This window comes from Botrytis fragariae (assembly GCF_013461495.1).
Source record: "Botrytis fragariae strain BVB16 chromosome Unknown tig00000054, whole genome shotgun sequence".
NCBI classification, from domain to species: Eukaryota; Fungi; Ascomycota; class Leotiomycetes; order Helotiales; family Sclerotiniaceae; genus Botrytis; species Botrytis fragariae.
Window position 1 is genome coordinate 2491029 of NW_023500993.1, and position 17908 is coordinate 2508936.

General features: G+C 42.5%; 4 protein-coding genes across 4 annotated transcripts; 1 reads left to right on the forward strand and 3 right to left on the reverse strand.

Moving 5' to 3' along the window:
* Positions 1-1330: 1330 nt before the first annotated feature.
* On the reverse strand, positions 1331-1755 carry Bfra_005477 (uncharacterized protein; the record flags this gene model as incomplete). Its single annotated transcript, XM_037335861.1, has 2 exons — positions 1331-1593; positions 1651-1755. The coding sequence occupies 2 exons, from the start codon at positions 1753-1755 to the stop codon at positions 1384-1386; spliced, it is 315 nt and encodes a 104-aa protein (XP_037192956.1). The 3' UTR covers positions 1331-1383.
* A 2494-nt stretch (positions 1756-4249) lies between these two features.
* Positions 4250-5521, forward strand: Bfra_005478 (putative sh3 domain-containing ysc84-like protein 1 protein; the record flags this gene model as incomplete). Its single annotated transcript, XM_037335862.1, has 2 exons — positions 4250-4463; positions 4518-5521. The coding sequence occupies 2 exons, from the start codon at positions 4250-4252 to the stop codon at positions 5519-5521; spliced, it is 1218 nt and encodes a 405-aa protein (XP_037192957.1).
* A 1834-nt stretch (positions 5522-7355) lies between these two features.
* Bfra_005479 (uncharacterized protein) lies at positions 7356-7762 on the reverse strand (the record flags this gene model as incomplete). The annotated part of the gene is made up of 3 exons (XM_037335863.1): positions 7356-7421; positions 7499-7585; positions 7634-7762. 3 exons carry the CDS (start codon positions 7760-7762, stop codon positions 7356-7358), a joined length of 282 nt encoding a protein of 93 aa, XP_037192958.1.
* A 4557-nt stretch (positions 7763-12319) lies between these two features.
* Bfra_005480 (putative phospholipase c protein) lies at positions 12320-15580 on the reverse strand (the record flags this gene model as incomplete). Its single annotated transcript, XM_037335864.1, has 4 exons — positions 12320-12485; positions 13296-14761; positions 14825-15293; positions 15549-15580. 4 exons carry the CDS (start codon positions 15578-15580, stop codon positions 12320-12322), a joined length of 2133 nt encoding a protein of 710 aa, XP_037192959.1.
* Positions 15581-17908: the final 2328 nt, after the last annotated feature.

The window sequence follows — 17908 nt, forward strand, 5'->3', positions numbered from 1 at the left end:
GATGTGTACTTTAGAGTAGCAAATAAGCTTCTTACGTGAGCGAAAGTGGGAGCAAATCAGATCGTACAATTAGATTATGGTCCAGGGACCCTGTGAGCCCGTCTCCTCAACTGGAAAATTCGTGAGGCCGCATCAAGTGTCAGCAGGCAAGAGTGGTATGAATCGTGATATATCGAACGCCATGTAGCCAAATCAACTTTCTCATCTTATCCTGCCTTGTCTTTCCTATTGCAATTTGTACGTAGGGGCTTGTGTACAAGAATGGAGGGCAATGAAATTGGAAAGCTTAAAGTTGTTCGAGTGTTAATCTTTGTATGATATGAGATCCCAGATCCAAGGATGACTACAAGTTTGGCTGTGTCGCTAAACATATATGTACCTAGAGGCATCGGCAGTGAGAACTCGGTAGCCGGGTGATCTTATATTCTTTCAATTTGCTCTCGATAATTTTAAATCCGTTGAATACCTTATGGTACGGGGAAGTAGAAATGTCGAGAGGAAGATGAAGGCCTCAAGCTTTTAATGTGCGGAAATGAAAAGTTGATTTTCCGGGCACGTAGGTTAAATCACAAGATGTAAAGGAAAGCAGAGAGTAATGAAAAAGGAGAGAATGCAAATGCAAATGCGATAAAGAGAAGGCGATGGACAGGAAAGTGACGAACTGGTAGTTCTCAATTCCCAAGACTCCTTCAGCTGATCATAGACCGTTACATACTCGAGAGAACTGACTTGTTGTACTCAATAAAAAAGCCAGCAAATCCGCTCAAACCCAGTCAAAATCAGAAAATAAATCGGAAACATTCCAGTATACCACCAACAACAGGAAAAGAGCTCTCTTTGAGTAGTACGAGGACGTAGAGACATTCTTGGAGAACCAGATACGAAGTCTGTGGCAGAGGTATACGAAGGATCTCAACTTTATGAGTAGATAGGAGACATCAAAATTCGTGAGAATGCTAAATCATTTACACAAAAAATGTTTGAAAGGAATAAATTGCAAAGAAACAGAGACATTGTCGAATAGTCAGATAGTGGTGAATAAGTTGTTAATGTGAATCGGCAAAACAGATTGGCGTAGACAATTAATTGAAGACTCCAATGTCAGTATTGATCTTAGGTATAGATTGTTGGTCAAGAATGCGGCGAGGGCCAGGTGAAGTATCATGTAGAGGGTATAAAACTGTTTATTTCAAATCTCAAAAGGTATCTAAAGTCATTATTCATAGCGCATGCCAGATCACACAGTAAACAACGCCAAGAAAATCCAAGCTCTGGTCCAGAATTCTGATGCTACCTTGCTCCTAAACACGCCAGCAATGCCGAATCGTATCGTCATTCTAAATCCGTCATCCGCAAAAGACACAAGCAAAGAGTCGAACCTATCTACAAAATCACTAGAACAAGAGTCACCGCCATAGCAGTAAACATCCCAACAGCCACCAGGCTTTGCACAAAACTGATCCAAATGCCTCGACCATCTTGTTTCTGTGGGGCTCTCAAAACGCCTTCTTTGCTTGCATATGATGGGATTGTGCCATATCCAGACGATGAAATTGCGGCGTTCTTCTCGACATCGACCATATCGAGTGGTTGCTGTGTGTGAAGTGATCAGCGAGTGGTACTTATTGATTAAGTAGAGGGAAGACTTACCATGGTATTGGAGGGCTCGGACTTCTCTGTGGTAGAGTTTTCTGGAAGAGGTTTATACTCCATGTTTCGAGTGGTAACCGGGAATGGGTATGGCAGGTGAAGCATGATGAACTCGCGGTCTTGGAATGGAAAGAAGAGATCCGTAGTCGCGACGAGACGGTAGCAAATGTAAGAGTTTACTGATGTGATATGACTATGGAGATGAGAGATGTTTGATCGAATATAGATTTATACCAAACGTTTCCCGAGGGAACCGTCTTCTTTACTTCTAGCAAATCCATCTCCTAATGTCACACTAGATTTCTTATCGACCGACAGCAAATAAAAATAATGTGGTGTGTTGTCGATAAGCCATGAAAGTCTGCTGCGAATGGCATGTGATGGTGCTTATCTTTGCGCAAGGGTTTAGAAAATCGCACACTCGTGATTTCTCATGCAGAAAAGACCCGGTAAACATCCAGAAACAATAGAAAAATATAGATAACGGGCTACGGAAGACGAAAATATAGAGGAGCGGGTTAGTGAGATGGTGTGTAGAAGTATCAGCCGGGTTGGGGGGCTAAAATCGATATGATAAGCGTTGGGAAAGGTGTCATGTGAGGCCCATAAGAGAGCAAATGATGCTGTGCTTGTGAACTCCACGTAGAATTGTTTTTACACGGCAATGGACCGAAATTTGCTCCAAGACAAGACATACATATTGAGTGGGTTGCATGTGCTGCCGCCAAACAGATGAATAAGACGGCAAAGGTCATCGCGAAATATGAAACATGTAATCTCACATCGAATTGCATAGATCTGAGGAGGGAAGGCAGTATCCGGCCAGCTCGCGTGCGACCTGGATACAGGGAGATAGTAGTTGATGCGCACGAATGGAACCCCCAAGAATGGCTGTCATTTCACCTTGTGTGCACACCTCGATGGCACTGACTAAGAGGATTCCAAAAATCTGATATGACTGCTTAGAAATTGCAAACCTTTGATGTCTTTCTTGTCGGGCCGTAGACTTGCGGACTGTGTTACACGGTATGCATACACACTCGTGTTGAGATCGAACAATACATTCAGGTGATGCTTCCAACATGCCAGTGTGAAACTTTCAGCATTTGTTCAGCCAGATTTCGAGGAGGTCCTGCTTATAGCTCGAGAAGCTCCTACACTTTGCACATTCAGAGCTATTCTCTCTGATCTTTCGAAATGGCCATCGTTTCTCGGATCATACAGACGAACCGATAAGTATGAGATTTGGAGTGTTTGCCTAAGTGCTCTGAGGGTTCATCGAGTGATATTCAAATGGCCCAGCTAAAACAAAAAGGAGCCTTGCCTTCGCTTCTAACCACCATCTGTAAAATCTGCAGTGCATGTTGAAAGATATCGTCAGCGGTATTCGAGCGCGTCGCAAGGGGAAGGGATTCTCGTTTTATTGTGTCGCATGTAAAGGATAAGTGGTATCGTCTTCGCAGTTGATTGCGTATATCATATCAAGGGGCCCTGGTGGCTGTAAGAATAGACTTTGGTAACGCTTAAACTCCGTTATATCTCGACTGTTGTGTAGGAATTGAAATGACAGCGAACATTTCTCATCCCATTCGAGGATTTTCACACGCACAAACTCCCCTTGCAACAGTGTTCACAGGTCAATTAGAGGATCATTGTATGGTAAAGTAAAGGTAAAAGTTTGAAGAGCTTTCTTCAGATTGTTAAAAGTTGTACTCACTGAAGTGAAAAATGATGAGTGAAGCTCGGCAGATAGCAGAGTATGCTTACCTGACACCACAAGCTAGCTCACCGCCCACGGAATTCATGCCCCCGACGCATCGCTTTCCTAATAGTCAAAATATAATTTGAAAGATCTGATTCGTTCTCTGTAAATCGTGTAAAATCGTATAAACCCGTATAAAATCGTATATCGTACTCGTATTCATTCACAGAATTCGTGCAAGGCTATGGATACCACAACCCTAACCCACGATGAGCTTAAATTATCATTCCTTGCTAGCTTTGCACGAAGTCTGTAAATGAATACATCGTACGGTATGGTCTGAAATGAGCATGGCGAGACACGTTGCAAATGAACTCGATCTAAACTTGTTTTTTCACGCTGATAGAGAAACCCCGTTTACTGCTTGCGTACGAAGCCTTCTTCGAGTCCAAAACAGGCTTTTGATGTTACCTCTCAGCTTCCTGTGCAGTGATAGGTGTGTTCGTAAGTTAGGTCACGAAGAGCCACAATAGCATAGCCGTGGCTGCAATAATGGCTGTGCCTCCCGAGGTCGTCACTAATGATGCAGTCCATTGCAAAGCCACAATTTATATTTATACAATCCACTTGTAGATCACGAGTCTCTCACCAGAGAATATATATATGAACGTTCACTTGTGCTCGCCGTCTTGATGAATCTTATTATCCATCCTCATACCTACGCAGTCATAGTCGGAATTGCACTTCGATTTTACCCCTCAGATAGCCCCACTTTATACCACCACCCTTCACCACCCTTCACCACCCAACATCCTTCTTACAAAATACCTAACCACAATAGTAATACAACTTTCCAGCGACAATAACAACGAAATAAGCATATACCGAAATCAAATCATGACTGATCCATCAAATAATCCAGCTAAACCATCAGCTTGGTCTAAGACCAAGCTCGGCGGCAAAGCGGCTTTTGATAAAGGATGGGCTGCGTTTGAGAAATTGGGAGGACCGGTCAACAAGCTCACGAATAAAATTGGATCCGAGGCCTTCTGGCCAACAGGCATGGAAAAAGAATGCGAGAAGGCTGCCCGAATCCTTAAATCATTCTGTAGTAAGTCTGCTGGATACACGGTTGACAGCAAACTGTCCACTAACAATTTGACAGAGGATGGATTCATGGCGGAGCAACAGAAAGATGCATCACAAGACTCAGAGACTAAGAAGAAAGTCCAAGATGGACCTAGCAAGCCACCGAAAGTTCTTGTCAAGATCCCTCAAAAGGTCATCAAGAACTGTGTCGGTCTCGCGATTTACACCACCATGCGCTCTGGATTGTGGGTATCCGGTGCGGGTGGATCAGGCGTTTTGATTGCCAAGAATGAGAATGGTCAATGGTCACCACCATCCGGAATTCTCATTCACACTCTCGGTGTAGGATTTATGGCCGGTATTGATATCTATGACTGTGTCATTGTTATCAATGACCGCAAGGCTCTCGAAGCATTCAGTAAATTACGTGTCTCTCTCGGTGGCGAAATATCCGTCGTGGCTGGCCCTGTTGGAAGTGGTGCCATTTTAGAAAGTGAGCTATTGAAAAGTAGGAAGCCGTTGTTCTCCTACATGAAGAGCAGAGGTCTATATGCAGGAGCACAGGTTGATGGAACCATAATCATCGAGCGCAACGATGAAAATGCAAGATACTATGGGGAAAAGTTGCCGGTAGCACGGATTTTACAAGGAAATGTTCCATCCCTTCCGCCAACCGCTGAGTTATTGATGGAGGTTGTAAAGGATGCAGAAGGAAGACCAAATTTAAACCAGTCAGTCTTGCAGCAAGTTTACGATAAGCCAGCACCGGCGGATGTCGAGATTGTAAATTCAGGAGAGGCTAGTGAGGACGAGAAGAAAAAGTTCGGGAACCCGAACACGGCTGAGGGTTATGCTATGCAGCAACAACTGCACGGATATCAAGAGCAGCAGTACCCAGGATATACACAGGGAAATGATTCTTACTATCCCCCACCTCCTCCAGGACCACCACCTCAACAAGATCATACTCAAAATCCTCCAGCTTACTCTCAAAATCCGTCAGACTTTCCACCGCAGCAAGAAAGCGGTGCAACTGAACACGGCTATTATGCACCCGAGAAACCACCTCGTCCAACCTGAAGAAGTGGATGCTTGGATGAAGATGAATTAATGATTCTATGATAGTTTTTTTAAATGTAAGATCTGATCATAAGTTGATCCGGAGCTATCCTCGACGCATTGAGGATTTATGATTTATAACAAGATATTTGTGAGATCCTATTGTAATACACGATTATAGTTGCACTTTGAAACACAGACATCCAACCAGTTTCATAATAAAAACAACCTCAAGTTATACACAACTCTTCAGAGCACGTATGTAAACGCCCAATCGTCATTGTGTGACATATTTAGTCTACAGAAAAACAACGCACGAGCTTGGAAGCATGTCGTATTGGATAGTATAATGGCGGCTGAAAATGTAAATGGTCGTTGCCATCCTGCAGATGGTAACATTTTTACATCGTGGAGCTGAGAAGTCAAATTTTCACACGTCTGTATTTTTATACATAGAATTGAATGGGAATCCCATGATTAGAGAGCTACAACTAGCTTGTAGTCAAATTTGGAAGCCCAAATTATGAAATACTAGATATATCGGGTGATATTTAGGTTGGTAAAAGACTGGTTCGAGCCCAACCGACTCGGCACTCATCTGATCTATTATATAGATTCTGAGGCAGTATATATTGTAGCCTTGTGAGTGATAATCCTGTCATTAAAATAATGACATCTTTATGATCAAGAATCTTTCAACGCAAGCCACCTGGATATCCATACTTGCATATGTACAAGCAACAGAACATGCTCGGTGGGGGTCGGAACAATGTTCGACCGAAGACCCGCATAGGTATTGTGGCTGGGCTTCCTCACGTCAAGATTTTGGTCACTTGATGACTTGTTATTTTGATGTCTTTATGGCTCTTCCTACCATACCTCAAGACAGCCCTCTCAATTGGAGTATCTTGTACCGTCAGAATTTCTCAAATTGTACAACAAAAATCTACCCCAGCCTCCCTCTCTTGGGTGGCGTTCATGCTTCATGCTCTGATCGGAAACATATTTCCAGAAGCATGCCTCGAGGCTTTACCCAAATAGACTTTCGGGAGGTCGTGCAAATGTCGACTGCATTTCAAAAGATACCCGTAGTTTTAACAGGTTCAAGTAGCTCAGAACGCTGGCAAGGTGTCCATGTCCGACTAGCATATATTTTCTCAATTAATTCGTTTTACACTCCTTTCATTGGCCTCCAATTAACTGGCGAAATCATTCACTTATGATATATCATAATCTAATATCTAAATGCTACATAGGGGCATTCGGCCGGTGTTACCGCACCAACTCATGCCAATCAAAATAACCACCCTTCAGTTTTGCTCGATGTTATATTCGCAACAACGGCCACGTCTCGGTTTACTATTGTTGCATCTTACCGGTCGAAACACTTTTTGCTGAAATCTCTTCATATATCAAACCTTGTTCACATATATAGGATCTTTGTTTGACACCTCTTGAAATCCTTTGACTCTCTTTTCATGTTCCCTCTTGGAAGAATTCTCTGGTTCAGACGACCATGGAACGTTCACGACTCGATATCAGCGGCCGAGGCCATGACAAATACTGGTTTCCAGACGCTCAAACACAACAAGCTCGGTTCTTGGGTCTTCTAAGATTTCTGGAGTTCGCCTCATCATGCTTGAAAAGGAAATGGAAAAGTTCAAGGGGCAGTATCATGATTCTCGAGGTTGTGTTGCGGCCACAAACTTTTCATTCAAGCTAAACCATGAAAAGGAAATCTTTTTTCGTCCCATCCCAACCTAACGACAAGGTATAACTCTCCCCGGTCATCCTTTCAACTACAATCTACTTCCATATGATCTTATACCGACCGAGTCACAGCTAATATTCAGCCCTACTCAAATTCCAAATTATCCTTCGTTCTGATCGTGTCTGAAGGCTGTCGCACTGCAATTTCAACCTGAAGAATTGTTAGTAACATTGCAACTCGCCTAAAAGTGGTGCGATGCATATACTTCATTATTCAACATCCAGTACCACAAGCGCCGCAGGCTCTTCCTGGAATAACCCATACTTCTTGACCGTTAGCAAGGCAGGTTGGACACCTAACGCCAGGCATCTGGTCTATGTCAGTACATATCAATTACAGTGGTGTCAGATGCAATCTCTCACGCCGACAATTTTTGTCATGCCGAAAGATCCTGAAATCTCATCAAAGGGCGTTGGCATCGATTCGATGGAAGGGAGGATGTTCATCTCTCCTCGGACAATGATTTCGAATGGGATTAGTTGGTAAGGCATCTTGATTGAAGTTGGTCGAAAGCAATATTTTGATTGATTGATGTGAGGCAGATATATATGTTTAAAGGACAAATTTGTTTGGGTTGATGGGCTTCTTTGAATTGATAAGGTCCAACTTCAGTTCGGTGGAAGTGGTCAATATATAATGTTTGGGAGCGGACTTAAGATCTGTTCCCAAACTTGGTATGCTGTTCATCGATCCTCTGGCAAAAGAAAAGATGGCCTTATCTTATGATATTGAGGTTACCTGCATCCTCAAACGTCGATGGTCGACGTGCTTGGATATCTGCGTCTGCAGGTGTTCAAAAGGGTAGCTGCAATTTTGTTAAACGAGACATCCTAAACTAGGAACGATCGTGTTCTATATGGGCACAACCTTACGATAGACACGCAACACGGCATGATGGATATTCTGAGCCATAGTTGTCATCAACGATGCTCATCAATCATGCGTTGATATTCTGCCTCTGATCTGAATGCAGCAAATCGCTGGTCGATGATGAGGATACATTGGATCATGCTTGGCCAGAAACAAGAAATCCTTGTGCCAGGGCTTTAATTCGACAGGGCTACCGCATAGAGAATGGTACAAAAAATGTACCTGGAAAGTTATCCGAATCAATTCTCTCCAGGTTTCTAACTTTCAAAGCTCCACAACAACCAGGGATCAATGCTTCTCAGTTTCGATCCAATGATCCTGCACGCTTTGCAGGTATCCGTGCATAATGAGGTATTTGTATGGTTCGTGTGAGCGACAGACCCTTCATGCAGCCTGCAAGTGGACGCCAAATCATCTGACTCCTGTACTTCGAACCTTTCTGACGACTAAGCACAGTCCGAGCCTTAGGGATCATTGCACGGATGCAGATTAACGAATTCATATCCGAAAACTGTCGTCGTACTCGAAACCCCATCATTAATCATTTGTTTGAATAATTCTGACACCTCAGTTTACTGTGTTCTACAGCTTGTCGTCGGAAGATTAGGAAGTCATTCTAAATTGGGTGGAATATGTTGAGGGTTAGAGCATGGGGGGGTCTTCGTGATATATCATTTATGACGGAACAAATTACTATTATCCGACTTGTCACTTTCTACGGTGTGTATTAGATGATGCCTGTCAGGAGTACTCCTACCATTCAGCACGGCAGTCGGAGGTCTTCTGTGCATATGGCTTGGTTTACCAAATGGTCGGAATCTTTTAAATGGAAATACTCGACATTGATCTAAACTCATGAAACTTCGGGGACAGTCATATAGGATTGAATTTTCGCAACAAGAGATATCAATTTTTGGAATCGACCAAGTCAAGTCATCATCCACCAACATTCCGCACTCGAAGAATACTAATGGAAAGACTATGATTCCAAAAATAACAAAATTCTTCGATCCTCAGGATTAGTTGAGATCGGCAGGGATTTCGTTGAGTCATGAAAAGATTTCTTTGATACCGAGAAATGGGGAAAGGTACGTAGTGCGATGGGAATCTGTGTACTACATTATACAGCATACGGAGTTGTTGAACTGCATCCGGAGTCATCCTTTCTTCCTCGAACCTACGAAGATAGTTCTCGCCAGTTGACAACTGCCATTCATCCATATGCAAATTTGAATACAACCCTGCAAGACTTTCATCGAAAGAAAAGTGATTCGATACGTCGTGGCCGTTATTGTTTGTGTCACATTTCACAGATGTTAGTGTGCTGTGTATTATTGGACGACCAAAGCCAACACATCAATTGCATGGAACACATCAGGCACATCATATCACATCACAGCAAGGAGAAACTTCCTCCGATGCCAAGTTTCGCATCTGGATTCACATTTCCCCATCCACTTTTCATGTCGCTATCCTTATTCTCAGTGCCAAACTCATCATCATGAGCAATTTTTATTATTTCCAACTTTTTCATCTCACGACATAATTTCACCTATTATTTTCATTTATTTTATGATTTTATATTGCAATATCAATCTCGTAACGCAACGTACTATCTGTACAATACATAAATGCAATTTAAAATTTGGCAGAAATGGCCCCCAAATTGATTTCAGGCCTACATGCCTAAAGTTCCAAAGAATTGTCCAGTTTCGATGCAACCGGATCGTATGATGGTTGAATCGGAATAATACGCATGCGCTGTGCTATAGTTATGGCTCCATATTCAAGGAGATATATAAACATTATTTCCCCTTTCTAAGATTCGGAAGAGTTTTCCGATGGTTCTTAATTTATCGAGCCGGGTAGGTGCAGGTGCCATTAGCTCGATGATTTGCATCCGAAGTGGCGGTGGACGAACCATTGGATTGGGTTTGTGATTGGATTCTAGATTGTGGAATGGATTCTAGATTGTGTAATGGATCGAAGAGGATGAAACGAATCTATACGCACAATCCGAACGATCAACAAATTAGCATCATGTCATGATGGGATCGAATGAAGATAATGCCAATTATTTTCTTCCACATGGCATGACATTGCGGATTTGAGGAGTTGGCATAAAAAAACTTGCTTGTTTGTTTCGCTGAAGAACCAAGATCCTTTCACTCAACCAACATTCTCACACATCGTCTCATTTGAACGATTCACACGCATTACTTATCACTGATACAAAACGTACATCCGGCTCTTATTTCCCTAACGCCAACAAGCCACTGTGGAAATTCTCCGAATTCTCTTCAAGCGTCTCGGAAGTCGTGTCGTGTCGTACTGCGCACACAACCCTTGAACCCCACTCTTATTCCTCGTGCCACAGGAAATGAATGACACGCACATAGGGATCCTACACATACGTGTGTGTGCCTACTACCTTTTCGGGAAAGGCGAATTCATGGTAGTAGCAAAACACATTCATTCATTTATTCATTGTATCGAAAAATATGCAAATGGATATGGATATGTGGACATAAATCGCATTACCTACTCACATCTACATGGCGGCTCGGATGGCGACAGCTACGGAATAGATGAGTATCATTCGATCGCTCATCCGCTGCAGGAGGTAGTCCTCACTGAACCCTTGATGTTTGTTTGAGTCTGGGATTGAGTTTAGGTCTTGTCGTTTATTACTTCGTTCGGGAAGTGATGTGATGTAATGTAGGACAGTACATGCTCTCCGTATCAATTGTATGTCTCAAGTAGATTAATCATAGTTTGCCATCGCATTCGCTTTTGAGATTCTTTGTGTTTCGTTTTTTTCACTTGGAAATTTGGGTAATGGATGAATGAATGACTGGGTAGGTGAGGTGAAGTGGGATGGATATCCACTACGATTCACGAGATTATTTTTCTCTCTTTAATCTAATTTGGTGGGCATGGATCACCTACTTACGATATTCTGTTCACTGCGTGGGAAGATAAGTACGAAAATGAACGAGAAATAAAAGAAAGAATCACCAAGAAACTATTCCTTTCGATTTGATTTGTGCACGCTTTGCCCTCCTCCCTTTCTCTCCATCTCCACAACCTCTTGCTTTGGCTTTCGCCTCTGCTACTTCGCATCTCCACCCACCATTCAAAACATTGGAACGCTACCATCCCTATCCTATCCCCATTCTTACTCTCATCATTGTAGATCACAACTATCTATTGAATAGAGGCTCAAACAACCAAACAGACACCTCTAACTCATATATACATTCTACATATTCTCACCCTCCGTTCCATCTACTAGGCTATCCCATCTATACCATATATCTACATGTCTATTAGCTTTCTATCAATCTATCAATCTACCCATCTACTCACCCCTCCACATGTCCAAAATAATATACACACATATACTCACATACACTCTTACTCACAATTCATCATCTTAAAAACCCTGAAACTTTAAATCAACCTCAATCCCTCATTGCAATTCTCAAATCCGTTTACAATTAATTCAATCTCAAACACAAACCTCCACACAAAAACCGGAAGCCAACAAAACTCAATATCTCAATACCCAAACATCAACACAGAAAGTCATCAAGATACAAAATACAAATCCAAGTATCAAGATTCAAAAATATTCAATAACTAATAGGGGGTATCCTTTCTCTATCTTCCATCCATCTTCCATTTGATCTTCCATCGTATCTACCTCTTCTCCTATTTCCATCTTCCTTTCATTTCCATTCCAATCCATCCTTCCTTACTATCCTGCATTTCATCAACCAATCCGATCCAATCCGATCCAATCCATCAACCAATATACCTTCCTCCCCTTCTTCGAAATTGGTTACATTACATTCTCCCTCGCTTGCCCGAGAAAGTGTCAACGCACTCACTCACTTAGTTACTTACATAATTACTCAATGCAATGCAATGTGATGCAATGCTGTGGCATACTACATCCATCCATCCCGCGTACATATTCTTCCTACCCTCCACTGTTGTGATCGGACCCCTGGTCATACAGCAGGGCGAAATGAAAAACAGAAAAAAAGGCTATCTACTCATACATACATACATACAACACAGCGCCCAGCTCATCTATCATACATTAATATTATCACCCAATCTCCAGTTGAAGTCGATCTAGGCCCACTCATCCTCTGACCCCCCACCTGCCATCACGAAAGAACTTTTTCAATTTTAACCAACAAAAGTCCTTCGGTTGAATTCCCCTTGATATCTTTCAGTGGAATCAGTCGATAACCCTGTTGGAGACGATCTAGTCTTATGCACGCCCAGGCTGCTAGCTCATCTTTGGAGTAATTTGCGTCTTCAATTTTAAATCTATGTGATGAGAATATTAGTATGATGATCAAGAAGGCGTGATGTGTATGGTTTAGATACATAGGTTGCAGCAAGTCTGGAGAGATATTTGGATGATTGAACGGAGATTGGACGAATGTAGATGAAGAGGGATGGAAGTGAGAAAGAGTAAGAGGAAAGAAATGAATGACCAGGGTAACATGCATGAACACACATCATACATGAGGTAGACGTGTGCAGTAAATAATGGAATAATGTTCCATAGATGAAGAAAACGAGTGATGTAATAGTGATAGTGATGAAAATATGCATTTCATCTCGATGCAAAACTTCAACGAAAGAAAGAAAATCGAACCATAAAACAATCCTAGTTTATGAGTGTGGTAGTTGAGAAAGCGCCATGTGTAACATTAAATTGGGGAACTAGAGGCCGAACTTCGTCAATGCACGGGATGGGCTGACAATCATACTACTGATTCGACAAGGAAGTATGCAGCGGAACCCCACCCGAGCAGCCAAGCATCGAAAGACCGTTGGTCTACTGCACTCCTAAATTAATCTGCGTTGATACTGACCATCCGACTCCGGGCCGTTACGTTGTTGAAGATTGAGGAGATTGAAAAGCTCCGATTTGAGCTTTGGGATATGTACCAGGCACTTGGGTGAAAGCTTTTGGGACTTGGGGCGGTGTGACATAATAACAGGCTTATGATTCATCAACAATGATAATCAAATCATATGAATGTAGACCTTGTCTAGTTCCCTGCATATGTAACTTGTGGAAGTATAAATAGAGAAATGTTGAAGAAAAGTAGTGTGACATGTACTAACCTGACAAAGCTCAACTCCTCCACCACGTTCCTAATACCTTCAAAATGAAGGGTTTCGCCTTCGAAATCGGGTTTGCTGCCCGATTTATAGGCAGTCTTGAGTTTGTGTTCGCCCTCTTTTGCTTTGACATCATTTCCGATTGGTTGTCCGTTGAGCTCTTCTTGACTTTCAACGTGCAGCTCGCATTTGACGTACGGATGGAAGCCCTTCTCCGTCTCACCCTCAGGATAAGGAATTTGTTGGCCTGCGAATATGGAGATCTTCAAATCCAGGGTCTTGTAGGGTATATTTGCCCATATATCGGACTTTACATCCTCACTGCGATAGCCCGGAGGCTTCAATATCCATCCTTGGGACCCGGCAAACATTCCCTCATTCAACATCATACCTTCATCCAATGTCTGCCAATTCAACGCAACCATTTGAATGCCCTTGCGCCAACAGACGGAAGGGTCAAGATTTGATGAGTCGAATCGTGAGCCAGCTGGGAATGCTCTCATGAAAAAATTACGATTGTGATTAAACATCTGTTCCCGTTTTTGTTCATGAAGCTCGTTGATCACTTTTTCGCCAACAGAAAATATGTGAGAGGGTTTGGTGGCCGCTCTTACATCAAATGACACAAAATGTTCGCTGTGAGTATAAATTCCGAGTTTACTGAGACTTTCACAGATCTTTGCCTTTTTCTTCGAACTTCCTCGATCATCTTCGGAACCGGACTGCCCAGAGTCTGCATCTTTCCTTGAGATCACCGGTACCAATGTGTTGGATGATGTCTTCTTTTCTAAAGTATCCGTGCTTGCGGGCGATAATCCATTCGTAAGCTGGCCGTTGGGAGTCTCGTTCGGGGCCTCTGGTGCCTCTTTCAATTCCGGCGCTTTCTTGACCTTGACCAAAATTTTGTTGAGAAGTTCATCGAGTCTTGGAACTCTTTCCTCCGGATTGCATGTTTCGAATGGAGAGTCGAGTAAGAGCCCTTCCCATTCCTCTTTCATAATATCCACCATAACTTCCTGTTGTTCATGATCGGCATGAACTTCCAGACTGACTATAATTGGGAGTGGACTTGTAGTGAAAGCGTGTTCTCGAATCGTTCTGCAGACTGCTCGGAATCCAACTGGCGCTGTCAAGGTCCAACCATGTAGAACTAAAGGCTCTCCAAGCATCGATGATCGTATCGAGGCCGGTCGTCCACCATTCTCGTCCTCATCCAAAACCTTAAGTTTATCTCCCGAACTTGTCTTTGTAATCTTCTGTTTGGCACTCTCTAATTTTTCTTTGGCGCTTTCCATCTTCTCTTCCACCGTCAATATAGCTGCCGCAGCTCTACTGGAAAGTGTACTTCCCGTTCCTGAAGGTTGTCGTTTATGATCGGTTTTATTCGAAAATATGGATTTGTCGTCTTTATCTGGTAGTTCTCCATTATGTACATCAATTTCAATACATCGACAGTTTTGTGTGAGAGCCTAATGGAAAGTGGCAGTTAGCAAGGAAGCAGAATCACATCACATCACTATCGATCGACTGACTGTTTTATATGCTTCAGTAGAACTCCTCGACAATAACTGATTGCCTTCTAAATATGTATTGTGACTACTGCTGATGTAATAGTTGGTGATTGGTTTTGACTGATCCAATTCCGGTAGGCGCTTCAACACCTCGAGTGAATGACTGTAGTATAGTGACTCGAGAAATTCTTCGACTTTGTATGTATCTTTATTGAGTTTGACGGTATGACCTTGAACATCTGCCAACCATTCCTCGAAGCGTTCCCTTCCCAGGCATGATTCGGAACCTGACAATTCGTCGAAAACTTTTCGTAAATATTCTTGAATTTCATGTGAGAGGTAGACTTGACGGGGAGGATCTCCTGCGGTGGTATTATTGAGCGGTTGAAGATGCACTCCATGACCAGGCGTAACCATTGTCGACATAGCTACGAGTTTATGAAGAGAGAAGTGTTTACCGGAGGGAGTGAGGAGAGGCATGGTAGTTATTCTAAAGTGAAGACCAATGGTAATATTAGCAACTGAGTCATGATGTAACAAATTGGAAGGGAACCACAAATGAATGCAAAGCCACTGGGTCTATCATCCAAGTTTCTTGGACCATCGTGGATTCAACTCATGTCGCGAGAACTACGGATCCCGATGATTCTTGACGTGTTTCAATGGTATTAAGTGTAGCCCTGCTTGGTGGGGGTGGAAGGGTGGAAAGGATAATCAAAGTAGACCAAAAAAAAAAGTCACATACCTCCGAAGCTTCTTTCTGAAAAAAGAAGTCATTTCTCCTTACCATGAATTTATGAAAAGAAGGATTTTGATGCTACATGAGTAGGTATATGATGAATGAGTGTAGTGGGTGTGTGTGTGTGTGTGTATGTCTGTATGTATGTATGTATGTATTATGTATGATGAAGGAATGATTACTTTCTTTTTCTGAGCCTGACATATAAAATCAGGGAAAGTTAATTGAAATTGTTGATTCATCGGGATTCATCAAGGGAAGGGGGCTATAAAACGAGGCTCTCTTTCAGCTAATACTGGGTACAAATGTCCTACCTAGTACCGACTTACCTACGTACGGACTCACTGGCTGGTGTGAATTTGTTACTATTCTTATAGTGCTGACAAGGCTAGTGGGTATTGGTTGATCTGATGGGTTAACACAAGACAGAAGAGGATGGATGGATGTGGATGGATGTGTAGTTTGGATCTCGAATCTGGAATCTCGAATCTCGAACCTCGAATCGTGTATAATATTGAAAATGCACAAGACAAGACAAGAGACATAACGTTCACGTTGGCTATTTTTAAGTTGATGACTTATGTAAAGCGTTTTGTTTCTTTATTCTTACCTAGGAGCTACCTAGCACTCAGCACCTCCCCAGTCCTCATCCACTTAATCAAATCCCGGCCCGTACCTTTTTTTTTCTTTCATTGGTATTTGCTTGGCTTCTTTGACATTGTGGTATACTAGGTCCCGGTGCCTAGTAGATACCTGGGTACATCACCAAACCAGTGCTGGTGTGAGCCGGATGACATTGTTGAAACCCTTAATCAAGCTAAGAAAGCGCTGAACTATGAAACCTTCCAAAGCCAAAGTACGTTGAGTGGTTCATGGTTCATACTACGGAGATCAAGCTTTTTTTCACGGTGGATTTTTATGGAGCGTCTGGTAGTTAAGGTCGTATCTGCTAGGGAGATACCTGGGTATTATCAAGCATATCATCTGGTAATGTCTACTGGCTTAGTAGGTACACCCAGTAGATACTTGCGAGGTGACTATTCTTCCATTCGTCTCAAGCCGCAAACCTCAACCTCAAACCTCAAACTTCAAACAATTTGACAACACCACACCACATCCCAAAATACATCGCCACAATACATCCACATCCACATCCACATCACATCCACATCACATACACAATAATCCAAGCCCCTATCTCCAAACACCATGACTTCACAATCAATCCTTCAACCCGAACAAAAAGTTCGTTCCTGGGGCTTCTCAACCGTATACACGTGGTCCGATGGCCCGTAAGTCATTAACCCATTCATTCATTCATTCATTCATTCCATCTACTGTACATCATACATACATAGCGACCTACACAGCCTCAACTCCACTCCACTCCATCCACCCACCCACCCATCTATCCATCTCCACAACAAGGCTGAGTTAACTTTCCATCTCACATTCTTCATTTCCAGAAACACCCACTACACACCCCATTCCCACAATACCCTTACTACCCATCTTGTTACCGCAGGGGAATTGACCATCACCTATCCGCGAGAAAAGGATGCGCGAAAGGTTACCTATGGCGTGGGCGAGAGAATTGATGTGGAGAAGGGGAGGGTTCATGAAGTGTGGATGGGAAAGGAGGGGTGTACGTATGTTATTGGAGAGTGAGTGAGTGAATGAATGAATGGATGAATAAATGAATGGACGATATGTTTAAATTCATATGTAAAATTGTAGATGAATAAATGATGCTCTACGGAGTCTTCGGATTTGTGTGTACCTACCTACCTAGTCAGGGTTACAAATGAACGCATAAATAAATGAATAGACAAATGGATGATTAATGTGCACAATAAAACGATGATCACAATAACAATGGCAATAACAATTCCAATTCCAATTCCAATTCCAATTCCAATTCCAATTCCAATTCCAATTCCAATTCCAATGACAATAACAACAATAACACAATCCTGTCGATGAAAACGAGCATGAGCATACAGAGTATACAACCCGCCACAATAGGCGCAAACAACAATTTGACCTAACAAATCAATTCCCATCATCCCATCATCCCATCAACATCAAACAAGACTCTACAAATTAAATACATATCTATCTCAAAACCTCAATGTCTCGGAGAAAATACCCACACCCTTAGTTACATACCATTCATTTATTCATTGCTCGACGCCCATTTCGTAACCTGCACCTATTATCGCATCTACTCCAGCGCATACCTGTTCATCGCACATGACAGCGATACAATAGCAAGGCGGTTGATGCAACAAGTCGTAGTAATACTTGCTATCCCTCCACCTATACATCCAATTCTTCTTTACAGACATCTTTCACTTGCATCTAAG